At 41.3% G+C, this 14,574-nt stretch overlaps 1 protein-coding gene across 1 annotated transcript in view; it reads right to left on the bottom strand.

The window, feature by feature from the left end:
- Positions 1-7,299: 7,299 nt before the first annotated feature.
- The window catches only part of G3BP1 (G3BP stress granule assembly factor 1), a 36,531-nt gene continuing 29,256 nt past the window's right edge, over positions 7,300-14,574 (bottom strand). The window contains exons 10-12 of the mRNA XM_058165658.1: positions 12,207-12,332; positions 11,974-12,083; positions 7,300-10,609 (exon numbers count right to left, since the gene is read on the bottom strand). Coding sequence (XP_058021641.1) covers positions 10,403-10,609; positions 11,974-12,083; positions 12,207-12,332 — 443 coding nt within the window. The 3' untranslated portion in view covers positions 7,300-10,402. The remainder of the gene's footprint in view (positions 10,610-11,973; positions 12,084-12,206; positions 12,333-14,574) is intronic.

The raw sequence follows: 14,574 nt of genomic DNA on the forward strand, positions 1-14,574 counted from the left end.
TACTTATAAAAGAGGCCCTTTGCCACCTTCCTGGATTGGAGCTTCTGAGGGAAGGGATATTATGTCCATCTGTTTTTTAAAAATTGGTTTGATAAATGTAACAGTCAGAATGAAAAAAATGAGTTCTGAAAGGCCTATCTGAGGGCACATACACTGCTGGAAGAGAGAGCCACGTTTTTTCAATTCCCAGGAGACCACAATTTGACGAGCATTGAAGCTGAACTTCCTTAAAGTGGTTTCATTTTCCATTTGTGAATATGGATTTAACTGACAAGTCACTTTGGAATTGAAAGTCTAGATAGCCTAGTGCAGGGGTTTGCAAACTTGGCTCTTTTAAGACTTGTGGACTTCAACTCCCAGAGTTCCTCAGCCAAATTTGCTTTGCTGGCTGGGAGTTGAAGTCACAAGTCTTAAAAGAGCCACGTTTGCAGACCCCTGGCCTAGTGCAGTCATGGTGAACCTTTTCGGCACCGAGTGCCAAAAAGGTCACGTGGAATTGTCTTGTGTGCACGTGCACACTCGTCGGGGCCCTGGTCTGGAAAAGCCGAACTTCCGGGTTCTAGTGTGCATGCACACCTGACAATCAGCTGGTTATTGCACATGCGCACACCAGTTTTTGGTGCTGCTGTGCACTCAAAGGACAGCTGATCATCACACACACACATGCATGCCAGAAATCCAGAAGACAAACAGGCAAAGCCGCGTGTGCTGTCGACATAGCTTCACATGCCACTTGGCCACACGTACCATCGGTTCACCATCACGGGCCTAGTGTTCTCTGTGCTGCTTCCATGGGACAGTTGTGTGTTGGAACTAGCATTCTACAGATCTTGGCCGAATGACAAATCACAACTGTAGGCAGAACCATGAGGAGGAAGATGGACCTGCAGAAGAATATGTGCTGAGGATATGTGAATACCCAGTCGTTTGTAGGGGAAGAACTAGGCAACTTCCATTCTTGACAAAGTACCTTAAGCCTGCAGCCCTACTTACATTTTCTTGGAAGTAAATCCTGTGGAATTTAATGGGGATCTTCTAAGGAGACCTGCACACACACGGGTTATCTTTGGAATGGATTGTGATGTAGTTTAGGCCAAGTTGATTCAGCATAAGTGAAATCTGAAGTTAACTGGGGTGATACTTGCCTGTTATCTGTGTATCCTTTTGGCCTGTGGCACTTCCATGGAATAGACAGCATTCTATAGGATGGCCATTGTCTCTTGTAGACTGGACCCATAACCTTCCTATCTCCTGTATGTGACTTGAGGAGAAATGGTAATTGATTCCAGGAAGTTGTCAGTACAGTACCTTAATTTGGGCAAGGATGATCCTTGAAATATAGCTCTAGCTACTCATGATAATTATGGAAGAGTGAAGTGGATTATCTAGAGCTCATTCAAACAAAGCCAGGCACAGAACATAACAAGCAGTGATTTCTCATCAACCTTTGTCAGGACCTGGAAGGAATGTGGCCCTTCAGTCCCTCTTGGCAGCATGCAATACCATCAGTCATAATATTCTCATGGACTAACTGTGAAGTTGGGGATTGAAACAGTTTTTTATCCAGTTTTTAAACTTTCTCAGGGAAGTTTCCAGTTAGTGATTGTCAGAAAGATGAACTTTGTGGTCAGTCCCATATGCAGGGCTTTGATCCTGGGACCCACTTTTTAACTTTTAGATCAACCTGCTTAGAGGGGTCATCCATTTGTCCATACTGAATTAGTTTCAATATAGAGATGGCGTTTTGTATTATGCTGCTATCCCAGGTGCTCAAGTTAAAGTCTTTCTGAATTCATGGGTGTTGTTCGATGGCTCCTGGCCATTGGGTCCTACTCCTATCTCAAGCAGCACTGACTACAGTAACTTGTGTCCTTGCCAGTATTGACTGAACTGTTACAATGTACTCAACATGCTGCATTCCTTTATTCATAGAAAATATATTTAGCAATACAATTAGTCTTTGACTTACAACCATTCATTTAGTGACAGTTCAGTTACAATGGCACTGAAAACAGTGACTTATGACCACTTTTCATCCTTATAATTTCAGCTTCCCATGGTCACACCATCAAAATTTGGGCACTTGGCAATTAGCATGTATTTATGACTCTTGTACTGTCCCGGGATTATGTGATAACCATGTGTAACCTTCCAACAAGCAAAGACAATGGGGGAAGCAATATTCACTTAATGACCACTTGAATCACCTAACTGCAGTAATTTGCTTAGCAACTGTGGCAAAAAAAAAGTCACAAAATTCACTTAACTGCCTTGCTTAGCAACAGAAATTTTGGGCTCAATTATGGCCTTAGATCAATGACTACCTAGACTGAAGATTTTGTGCTTAGCATTTATTTGTGAACCATTGTTTTGTTTTCAAATTATTTCCCTATCAATGAATTCTTTTTAAAAATTAAGCAATTTAATCAAAATTATAATGTAATATATTTAAAAATGTCATCTTTGAAGATAACCCCAAAGGAGCAGTTGGACTAAACTATAAAGACAAAGTATTAGCAAACCGTATTCTTCCCGGGAGGCGACACTAATAATCCCCAAAATGGAAGAGAACTCTGATTTTTGGAGGTGGCACTTGTTCTCTGGAGCAGATTCTCAAGGGAGATTAGACATCCACTACTGCCAACATCTTTCAAAATGGGTATGTCCAATTTTCTCTCAAACCTTATTACCGTGTTTCCCGGAAAATAAAACCCTTATATTTTTTTGAACCCTGAAATAAGCACTTGGCCTTATTGCCATGCGCTCAAAAGCCCGATTGGACTTATCAGGGGATGTCTTATTTTGGGGAAAACGGGATATGAAAAAACTGAAAAGTAAACCACAAACCCAGTTTGCACCTTAAGCTCCAGTCCAATGCTTTCAAAATCACACCACTCGGGTAGTCACAGCACCAAGGCCTCTGCATTCCTGTAGCCAGAATTATATCTACATTTCAGCAATCCAAGTTCAATTCCAATTTAAAATACTTTGGAGATGCCAGGCTTATGCAAACAAGCACAAGATGGAACTAAAATAGGATTAGTGTCGTGGTGGTGAAGTGGTTAGAATACAGTACTGCAGGCTACCTCACTGCTCGTTCAAATTCGATCCTGATTGATTGATTGAAAGATTGATTCAACCTTCAATCCTTCCGAGGTTGGTAAAATGAAAACCTAGGTTGTTGGGGGCAATATGCTGACTGTAAATCGCTTAGAGGGTTGTAAAGCACTGTGAAACAGTATATAAATCTAAGTGCTATTGCTATCACACTAGGGTCCAAATCCCAGGCCAATGTGAACCCATTCCCTCAAGACAGAAAGACTGGCGATTGCTGGATTACTGTACACTGCTAATGGCTCCCATGAAAAGACAGAACAGGTTTTGAGCTGATTTGGGGAAGAAAGTATTAGTTTTTGGGGAGCATAAGAAAAAACTATAAGACAGTGATAAGTAAGATTTAACTTGATAAATCCAGTTATTATTAGAAACAGTTCACAAGCATAATGCAAGGCGGACACTGCAAAGGCTGCAGCAGTTTAGTAGAGGATCACTTATGAGCAGTGCTAGAAGTTTGGACATAACTAGCTGTAGATATACTGGTAATCCTCTTACAGCCACAAGTGGGACTAGAATTTATGTTGCTAAGGAAGGCAGTTAAGAAACAAACTATTTTGCCATAGTTGTTTAGTGAATCATGTGGTTAAACTCCCACATTGACTGTTGGAAGCTAGCTGAAAGTCACAAATGGTGATCGCTTGATCTTGGGATATTGCTACCATCATGAATATATGCTGGTGGCCAAGCACCTGAATGTTGATGACATGACTGTAGGGTTGCTGTGATAAGCGGCTAGCATGAGGACCATTTTTTGAATGGTCACTAAATAAATGGTTGTAAATCGAGGACTACCTCCTAACTAGTGGATGTGATCATCTGGAGTAAAATTAATCATAAAAATTCAAAGAATGGATTATAGAAATGAATTTCTTTTATACATACTATAATCTGCAAAATACATGCAAGCCTGAAGAAATATCACAAGGGATATCATTACTCTCAAAATAATTTAGTACTGGGGATATAGTTTCTTTCTCCTAACCTAAACGTTCAGGATGATCTAAAGTGAAATCAAGGAGATAACCAAAAGAGCATTGCAGAAAGAAGTACCGTATATACTCGAGTATAAGCCGAGTTTTTCAGCACGTTTTTTGTGCTGAAAAGCGCCCCCTCGGCTTATACTCGAGCCAAGCCGTTCAGCCCTTCCTCTTGCAGCGAGTCCTTTCTACCGCAGGCAGCTAGCTCTCGTTAGTGCGCGCATGCGTCTTATTCCTATGTGGACACACGCGCACCCCTCACGCACAATTACCCGCGTTAGTTATAATTGTTGACAGCGTTGACAGAGAGGGCACGAGGGAGAGGCGAGGCAAGGCAAGGGACCCCGACCGAAGAGTTATAATTGTTGACAAATACACACGCAGGGAGCGAAGAGTGAAAACCCTCCCGGGTTTCAAGCGAAGGAAGGAGGCGCCTGGCTACACACCCGCCCCTTCAAAGAAATAGCTGGCATTCCTCGCGGGGCGGACGGGCGCGCGCAGACACACACACACACACACACACACACACACACACACACACACACGCTCGCCCTCCTAAATTCATTTCCCCCACCCCACCCCACCCCTTTTTTCTTGGCTGCTTCTTCTTTTTCTCCCTCCCCCCCCCCGGCGCCGCAGGCCGTCTAGGGCTCTCCTTACCCAGCCCGTGCAAGTGCGGTCAGCTGCCAAATCGCACGTTTCCTCTCCTCCCACTGAGGAGGTTTCAAGCTCTGGATTTAAATACAACCGAAAGGGGACGCTGGGGCTACAAACAAGACAGGGGAGGGGAGGGGAGGGGGGAAGGGGAAAGGGACGGAGGGAGGGAGGGGAGGTCGAGGGGAAGCGCAAGAAACTTGTCAGGTAAAACTCAACAGGCAAGGGCGGAAAAAAAACAGGGAACTGGGAAAACGCCCCCAACTAGGGAGAAAAGGGGAAGGTGGTGTTTTTAAAAAACAAAAGTCCCAAACCCAGCGACGGAACCTTTTTCAAAACCGGCTGCCGAGCCGAGTAAGACGGACGGACGGCCGACTCGCGAGGCCAGAAGGTAGCCCAACCGCCCCTCGTCAGGCTTTTCTCAGTTACTGCGGCCCGCTCTCCCTCCCTTCCGTGGCGGTTTAGCAGGGCTGCTTTGGAAGAGCCTTAACGAGCCCGTCCTCAGCCACCTCCCTTCCCTTCCTTGAGCCTCCAGCTCCAGCAGCAGTCTATCCCGGTAAGAATCCGGCCCGTCTACCTTCCGGAGACTGGCGGCCCGATCTCCCTCCCTTCTCTAGCGGGGCAGGTGTCTGGGGCTAAGAACCTTGAGCTCCACCACCCCTCTCCCTTCCCTTCCTTGAGCCTCCAGCTCCAGCAGCAGTCTATCCCGGTGGATCCCAGCAGTCTATCCCGGTGGGCGACGCCTCCCGTTTGCCTTCCTGGAGCCTAGCCGGCCCGCTCTCCCTCCCCTCCGTGGCGGCTCAGCTGGGCTGCGAGCCCGTCCTCAGCCACCTCCCTTCCCCTTCCTTGAGCCTCCAGCTTCGCCTGGGCAGGGCTGGGCAGAGCCGGTGACATCACCCTCCACCGCCCACCGTTGCCGTCCGCCGTCTGCCGCCCGCCGCCCGCCGCCGCTGCTCGCCTCCCGTCCCTCCCTCCGCCCTCCTCCAGCAGCCAGCAGCGTGGCCGGGGCGCTCGGCGCGGCAGGGCCGGGCTGGCGGCGGCCTCTCCTGGCGGCAGCAACGGCGGCGGGAGCGGCATCAACAGCACCAGCAGCACCAGCGGCTCCCGCAGCAGCCCCCGCAGCCGCCTCCTTCCCCGGGCGCCACCTGCATGAGCCACCGCAAAGGCGACAAGCCGCCCATCAGCATCCAGGAGCACATGGCCATCGGCGTCTGCCCAGGTCCCATCCGCCCCATCAAGCAGATCTCCGACTACTTCCCGCGTTTCCCCCGCGGCCTCCCCGCCGCCGCTTTGCTCAGCGGCCTCCTCTCTCTCTCTCTCCCTCCCACACACACACACACACACACAGAGAGACTTCTAAAGTGGGTTTAATGATATTAGAGACCCTTATTGCCCTGCCAAAAAAAAAAAAAAAGAGCCACCCCAACGTCTATGAAAATTAACCTTCTCTTCCAAGAGACACTGTGCAGGGTATTTTCACTGTTGGTGTGCATACAGGCTTAGATTTGTGCTGGGTTCTTAGTACTTAGAGCACTGACCTTCAGAGGCACCCTGGTCCCTTGGAAGCTAAAGGAGGACTCATTTTCATGCTTGCAGTGTTCAATTTGGGAAGGGCATCCAAAGAAGTGGTAGATCCTTGTGTGTCCAATCACACTTAGCCAATAAAATTCTATTCTATTCTATTCTATTCTATTCTATTCTATTCATTTTATTTTGTCAAATACATATTAAATAATTATATAAATATAAGCATGAATTGAATACATAAAAGGAATACAACTAAAGGAACATTAGGACAGGGACGGTAGGCACGCTGGTGCTCTTATGCACGCCTTACAGACCTCTTAGGAATGGGGTGAGGTCAATACTAGATAGTCTTTGGTTAAGGCTTTGGGGATTTTGGGAAGAGACCACAGAGTCAGGTAGCACATTCAGGCATTAACAACTCTGTTACTGAAGTCACATTTTCTGCAATCTAGATTGGAGGTTCACTTTTAAGTTTGAATCTATTGTGTTCTCGTGTATTGTTGTGGTTGAAGCTGAAGTAGTCATTGATAGGAAGTACATTGTAGCAGATAATTTTATGAGCTATGCTCAGGTCATACCAAAGGCGGCGTAGTTCTAAATTTTCTAAAGCTGGGAATCCTCCTTCCCCCTTTTGCACTTTTATTGTTTTTCGTTCAAATAAATATTCATGTTATTTTACTTGGCTCTATCTTTATTTTTTACATTGACCAGTAGCTGCCTCATTTCCCACCCTCGGCTTATACTCGAGTCAATAGTTTTTCCCAGTTTTTGTGGTAAAATTAGGTACCTCGGCTTATATTCGGGTCGGCTTATACTCGAGTATATACGGTAACTGCAATTAACTTCACAAAGCACTGGATCAATGTACAACAAAGGGATTTCTAAAAATCTTTAGAATAAAGATGATTTAAACTTTAAATTCTAAGTACAATTCTATTACTATTAGATGCAAGTTATTGAACTACTGGAAAGAAAACAAAAATCACATTTCATTTACTTAGTCCACAGAAAATTATCATAGCAGTTCACTTAATCACATTTTATTTCAAGAGGAAAGTTCTGAAAACTCAGGGTCAGTAAAAAGGAAATTTCAAGGGAAAGTAGTCCAAAGAATCAAATAGATTCTAGAATCTTTAAAGAGCAGTTAACATATAAATGCCTGCAAAATATCCATGAGGCTATTGGCATAGATGGCTGTCTTCAAAAACTGGAAGGCTTGTTGAAACCACAAAAAATTAAGTTTAGCCAAATAAATAGAAATTTAGAATGGATGCAAAGAGGTTGAGTACAATTAATCAGACCTTTAAACACATCAGAAGTCAGCAGCCTGGCTAGAATGGTAATTAGAATATTGGATGAGGAATTACATAATGAGATTGCAGAGAAATATTTTGTTTTCCTTCATTACTTACCTTTGCCAAAACTGGCTGGTTTCTAGTAAGGGTTATAGAAACTTCTACAAACAATAAAGAACTGAGGTGTAAATCTGGGTTTAGTTTTTTTAAAAAAATGATAAAACAAATCCAAAGGGCAATGAAGCAATTAAGTTTCAAAATATTTGTTCTTTTACAAAATGGCTCTGTGATTGTTTACAAGATAGGAAAGTAGCCAACCTAACTCAAAGAATTTGAGCAGGCATGCCTTTATACTCTGTTCACAAATGATCTGAAGCTAGGGCTGAGCAGAGTTTACAGTCAACCCCAAATTTAATACATTGTTTTGAAAAATAACCGACAGTTCCAACAAGTTATCTCCAAATTTTAAGAATGCACACTAATATTGCCTAAATGTAAGCAAAAATTAGTTGTTCACATTTAATACAGCATTAGCTGAGGGGTATGGGTAGTAAACATGTCTTGTGACAGGAAGCACATTAAAAGATAAAATAATTTGTGGCTACAGGGAGAAAGACAAAACTGAACACACTGAACACATCAAGTTCATATAGATTACAATATTATTAAAGAACCGGTAAAAATGCAAAAAGGAGCAAGCAAAATGATCAAGGAAGCACAAATACCATACAAGGAAATGTTAGAATGTGGTACTACTTGAGTGGCAGAAAGCAGGGGAAGGGGAGTGGGAGACACCAGATTTGTTTAAAATAATTCACTATGGAGACTTTTTCACATGTAAATTGATACACATATTCATATATCACACAATCACAGAATAGATCAGGGGAGAATAAAAGCCATCAGTAGCTATTAATCTAAAGGCTTTTCCCTCATCAATTGTCATAAACGGTATTCTTCTACATGCTATTTGCTAGGTAATACTTAACACTTTCTTATGGACTTTTCAAATTTTAACTGCTCATTGCAACTGGATAGAAGTTTGTTTTCATTTATACTGTTGCCATGCCCTTAAATAATATACCAAATGCAATTTACTTAAATTAAAATGGACATTCAAGGAACATATTTCAGTCCAGAGCAAAACACTGTAGCATGGTTCATGATAGCTACTAAAGCAATCTCTTAAGTTTAAATATCTTAGTTCCCCAAAGCCTCAAATTACAAATCTAAGTTTAAAACTATCAAATGGTAATTTGCCCCCTTTATCAACCACAGAATACCAATAATAACTGAATTCAGCTGCAGCATGTCAACAGGTATCACCATCTCGATAAAAATTGCAATTTTAAAAGTCTCTAGTATGGTGGCCCATGAACAATATTCAGCTGTATTCTAAATCAATATGGTTACACCAGCCATACTGCTTTTAAATAGGTACTGAAGTTGGTTTTCTAGAGGCCATGCACAGTGTAATGGTCTTAATATAAAATGGAGAAGACTATCAGGCACTCCCCACAACCGCAATGTTATTTTCCCATTAGCCTGCAGGCAATGTTATTTTATTTTCTTTTACATACATTCAGCAAAGACCGATGTTTCATAGCTTATCCAAGGCCATGAATATAATCACAGTGAAAAATGGGTATTATCGGACTTTTATCTTTTCCTCCTTATTAGCTTGGCTTATTTTAAAGCCAATCTAAGTCTTAACACATAGGAACATACTTTGTAAATTGAACATGTGCATATTATAAAGATTTATGATGTAATTTCCCACAGCCATGTAATTGTGGAAGGCACTCACTTCAGAGCTAATGACAGTGTCAACACATAGCTGGGCCTCTGAAACTCCTCAAAAGCATTACACAAATATATAAGGCTATTAAAAACAAAACTGTGCAACTAAAAAACATCTGACAATGAGAAAGGGACAAAAATCTTGTGAAAGATTTCAACATACTCCAAAACCGAATAAAGCAAATCTATACTTTTTTTTATTTTTTTAACAATTTGCCAAGACTGGAATGAGAGATAAATAGAAGGCACAACAATTTTGTTTCGGTTTTAATACAAATACAAACTAAACATGAAAAAGTCCCTATTTCAATAAAAAAAATTTTTTTACAAGTTCAGGAAGAGTGTTTTAAAGAGTCAAGTTCTAGACATTTAAAACCTATCCCACAATCCTTGTAAGTGGTAAAACAGTAGTGAGAATTCCTTTTCGTGATCATGTACCAAAAAGAAAATATTCTATGAATACCCTTTATTCCACTTTTACAACGCCACAAAAGAAAAAAAAAAGGGTAACGTCGATTTCCAAACAGCAACATCTCCAGACTGGGAACGAAGAGGTCCTATGACCCCACCTCCCAAGGGGTATACCGATTTCCCTGCCCTTGAAACATCTGTCAGGTGCTAGATTTTCCTATAGGCTCCAGAACACATGCAGGTAAAAAGGGTAATTCCACTGACTAAAGCGCACCTCATGTCAGTAAGGAAAAAGAAGAAGAAAAGCGCCACACTTCCATTAGGAAAAATCACTGGTACCAAAAAAATATATATATATCCAGTCCATATGTCTGCAGCGAGTGAGCAAGGATTTGATAATTCTTTCTAAAATCCATCTTTTCTTGAAATATTGTTCCACAAAGCTGGAATCTGGGACAAGGACTAGGAAGAAAAATCACAAAACCAAACACAAACAAAATGAGCCAAAATTGTATCAAACGTAGCAGTCTATAACAGGGTAGGACCACATTCCAAGATACCCAAGGCTGAAATTCACAAATCTGCAGGAAGAAGGGTTTGTCTCCTCTCATCATCCATTAATCACTGGCGTTGCCCGATGCCCCTTCCAGTGCCAAATCCTGGTTTCTGAGACATTCCTCCACGTGGAGGGCCTCGAATCCCACCTCCCAGCCCCCCACGGGTGCCACCAGGCCCACGGGGTCTGTTGTCTCGACGATCACCCTCCCTGGCTGCTCGTGTTTTTTTCTCTTCTACATTCAAGCGTACTTCTCCTCTGAACATGATTGGCTGCAAGAGAAAAGAGACCAAATCAAGAGACCAAAAAAAAAAAAGCCATTCAGAACAGTCAACAACAGAAGTGCAATCCAAGTCTACTGAGAAGCAAGACTCACTAGATTCACCATAATCTCTTTCTGGGGAGCATGGGATTACAACCTAATTTATTTAATCTTTCAAAAGGCTAAAAGATAATGCTTTGGATCCTACCACCTGTTTCAAAATAGGTATATGTTGTTTCTGTGAATTCAAACCACTCCATAGTCCATGTATTTTTTAACAAGTTGGGATTACTCATGAAGCTCCTGTGCAAAGCCATAAGAACCCTGGATGCTCCCCTGCCCATCAGATTGGTCCCATTTCAACATATAATAGAGCAGGGGTAGTCAACCTTTTTATACCTACCGCCCACTTTTGTATCTCTGTTAGTAGTAAAATTTTCTAACTGCCCACCGGTTCCACAGTAATGCGCCGTATATCGCTGTCTGCGCATGGTTCTCGCACATCGTGGATTGGGGTGGGGGGCTACCAGCTCTGCTTGTCTGTTACAGCTGGGTGGTGTGGGGGGAGATGCGCGAGCTATTCTGGAATGAGGCTCTTTTGTTTGTGATCGCACTATAATGCCATTTAGTTTCACTTACGTAACGTGAACTAAACTTATGCACAGATGATACAAATAGTATATTTTCAGAAATCTAAATTGTCACGAGGAATTTTATGAAAACCTAATGAAAATGTTTTTAAATAATGCTTGAATTTTTTTTTAAAAGTCAATTAAATTAAAAAAAAGGAAAGTGCTTCAGTATCGGACAAAACCCCTATCGCCCACCGTGAAAGCTGGAACACCCACTAGTGGGCGGTAGGGACCAGGTTGACTACCACTGTAATAGAGTGTTGTTGAGGAGAGAAGGGCTATTGTATTTCCTATTCTGTCCTTCAGGGCTTCCTAAAAATCCAAGAGAGCAATTTTGTACATGGGGTCCAAGCAATCCAGCTATCCACAATTATTCATTGAACTGGTGAACTATCCTCACATTTACTATTATGGTTTCAAAAAGTACTAAAGTATCCTAATATATATGCATTTTTTAAAAAATCCTTCAGAATAACTAGAGTATGAAATTGACATTTATTTAATAATTATTTAAAATGACTACTGTAAATTAATTCAGTAATAATCTAACTACGTTAGCTATGTACCACTCTTGTTAATTCAATTTTAGCAATCATTTGCCAACATAAAAGCAGAAGCATTCCGGTGATTAGTTTTTGTTTTTACTACAAATATTTTCTGTTTTATTTCAAAAGGATAGATATTTAGCCAATTTAAACATGACCATATCACTTAAAAGTTTATTAATTTGAATTTAATGTACCCTATTGCCGAGAATCTTCTGAACTGGTTCTGGATCATCAAATACCACAAATCCAAAGTTAGGCAGTTTTCCTCCACTGTTGATACGCAGTTCTACAACATTTCCATAGCCTGCAAGAGAGTTTGCAAGTTCTTTGATCATACATTAGACTGTTCTGTGAAAATAAGCATGTACTTTTAAACCGCCACCAATAGAAAGCTCCAACCAATAGAAAAGCAATGTTCACAGCTTACTTTGAAAGAAGTCTTTTAGTTCTGATTTATCAACGTCATGAGGAAGGTTCCCAACAAAGAGCTGGTGACTGTCTGGGTACCTCACAATCCGTCTGGTTTCCATGTCACCCTGTTCTCCTTCCCGTACTTAAATAAATGATAAGGTAATTGTGGTGTAAGAATATCATGATATTAAAGGAAATGAAACAGCATCTATTTTAATCTTTGCTTACAGTAAAAATTGAAGTCATTAAATAGACAAATGAAATTACAAACAGGATGCAACAATTGATCCAGTTATTCTTATTTAAGAAGCTTCATTCTTAACATGCAAGTGCCACCTTACCAAAGCCTTCAAAGTAGAATAAAGTGTCTACATAAAATTAATTTGGTCTCATATTCTTTCCAACTCTTTAAGAAATATTTTTGCATTTTTTAACCTAAGCACAGGAGGCGGGATGTTTTAATCATTTTATTTCAATACTGAACTCCCTTTTAAAAACCATAAAGTATCGCCACCATACAATTCTTCTATATGCCAAATACAGAATTTAGTTTCCTTACTTGTTCTAGGGCCTCTTTGAAGTGGGATGTTTGTCCGTTGCTCTCTCACCCTCTGGTCCCGCTGAGGTCTCTGTGGTGGAGTTTGGGATTCAGGCTTAGATTCAGGACGGGGCTGCAAAATGTATCAGCACAAAATGAGCGTGTACAGAAGACAAGTAAAATTAAAATTTATTCTGACTGTAACCATTAGGAACCAGTGGAAAAAAGGGAAAACAAGCTTAAAAGATGGAATGGAGAAAATTAAGCCCTTTCTTTCATTTAACACACTTGCCGCTGAAGCCTACAAAAGCTACACTGGGTTGGAAGTGCTGATGACAAATGCTTCCTTTCCACAGTGTTTGTCATCGATTTCTGGTGAGAATAGCAATAGACAGATGCATTTAATCCTTAATGTGGCAATGCCTCTTCAAAACTGTGAGGGAGTTGAAGAAGAATAGAAAACAAGTCTAAGTGATATGGCTAGGATGCAATTATATAGTTAGAAGCAAAGCCCTCTAGAGCCTAGTGTTTTTAACTAAAAAAAAAAAAAAGGCCATTCCCATTCTTAATCAAATTTTCTCCTAAGAAATTTTAGAAAGAAGCTAATGTTATTGGGAGTGGGAGAGCCAATAAAATGGCTGTGAAATCCATTACTGGTTCCTTTTCTTTTAATACTGTGCTTCAAGTACAGGCAGTCCCTGAATTAAGAACATCCAACCTACAGATAACTTGTGCAGGCTGCCTATGACTAAAAATGGCATATGGCACTTTCTTTACTTAAGCCAAAGAACTGCTGAAGTTGTGCAATGTTTTCATGAACTGCTGAAGCTGCGTATTTTTAATATACAGCCTATTTTCAGTGGTTTTCAGCATTCATGAAAACCCTGAGCAGCTTCAGCAGTTTGCTGGTTTAAGGAAGGAGAGTGCCATTTGCCATCTATGCCGAACATTCCATAAACAATAATCAACTAGTGTCAATTGTAAATTTATGGCATCTATAGATTGCATTAAACTTGTTGATTACTCTTGCATGAATTTGGCGGGTGGTTCCTACCTGTGATGTAGGCAATTTGACAACATGGGGCGGTATGCCCGATACTGGAACTGCTCCACTGGGTGGTAAATTCTTACTTGTCACAGATGCCCATGAAGATGTCTGGAAAAAAAATAGTTTTATTAACAATACTGTACAAAATACCTATGGCCTTCAAGACTGCTCCACTGGGTGGTAAATTCTTACTTGTCACAGATGCCCATGAAGATGTCTGGAAAAAATAGTTTTATTAACAATACTGTACAAAATACCTATGGCCTTCAAGACTGCTCCACTGGGTGGTAAATTCTTACTTGTCACAGATGCCCATGAAGATGTCTGGAAAAAATAGTTTTATTAACAATACTGTACAAAATACCTATGGCCTTCAAGACTGCTCCACTGGGTGGTAAATTCTTACTTGTCACAGATGCCCATGAAGATGTCTGGAAAAAATAGTTTTATTAACAATACTGTACAAAATACCTATGGCCTTCAAGACTGCTCCACTGGGTGGTAAATTCTTACTTGTCACAGATGCCCATGAAGATGTCTGGAAAAAATAGTTTTATTAACAATACTGTACAAAATACCTATGGCCTTCAAGACTGCTCCACTGGGTGGTAAATTCTTACTTGTCACAGATGCCCATGAAGATGTCTGGAAAAAATAGTTTTATTAACAATACTGTACAAAATACCTATGGCCTTCAAGACTGCTCCACTGGGTGGTAAATTCTTACTTGTCACAGATGCCCATGAAGATGTCTGGAAAAAATAGTTTTATTAACAATACTGTACAAAATACCTATGG

This window comes from Ahaetulla prasina, chromosome 2 (genome assembly GCF_028640845.1).
Source record: "Ahaetulla prasina isolate Xishuangbanna chromosome 2, ASM2864084v1, whole genome shotgun sequence".
NCBI lineage: Eukaryota > Metazoa > Chordata > Lepidosauria > Squamata > Colubridae > Ahaetulla > Ahaetulla prasina.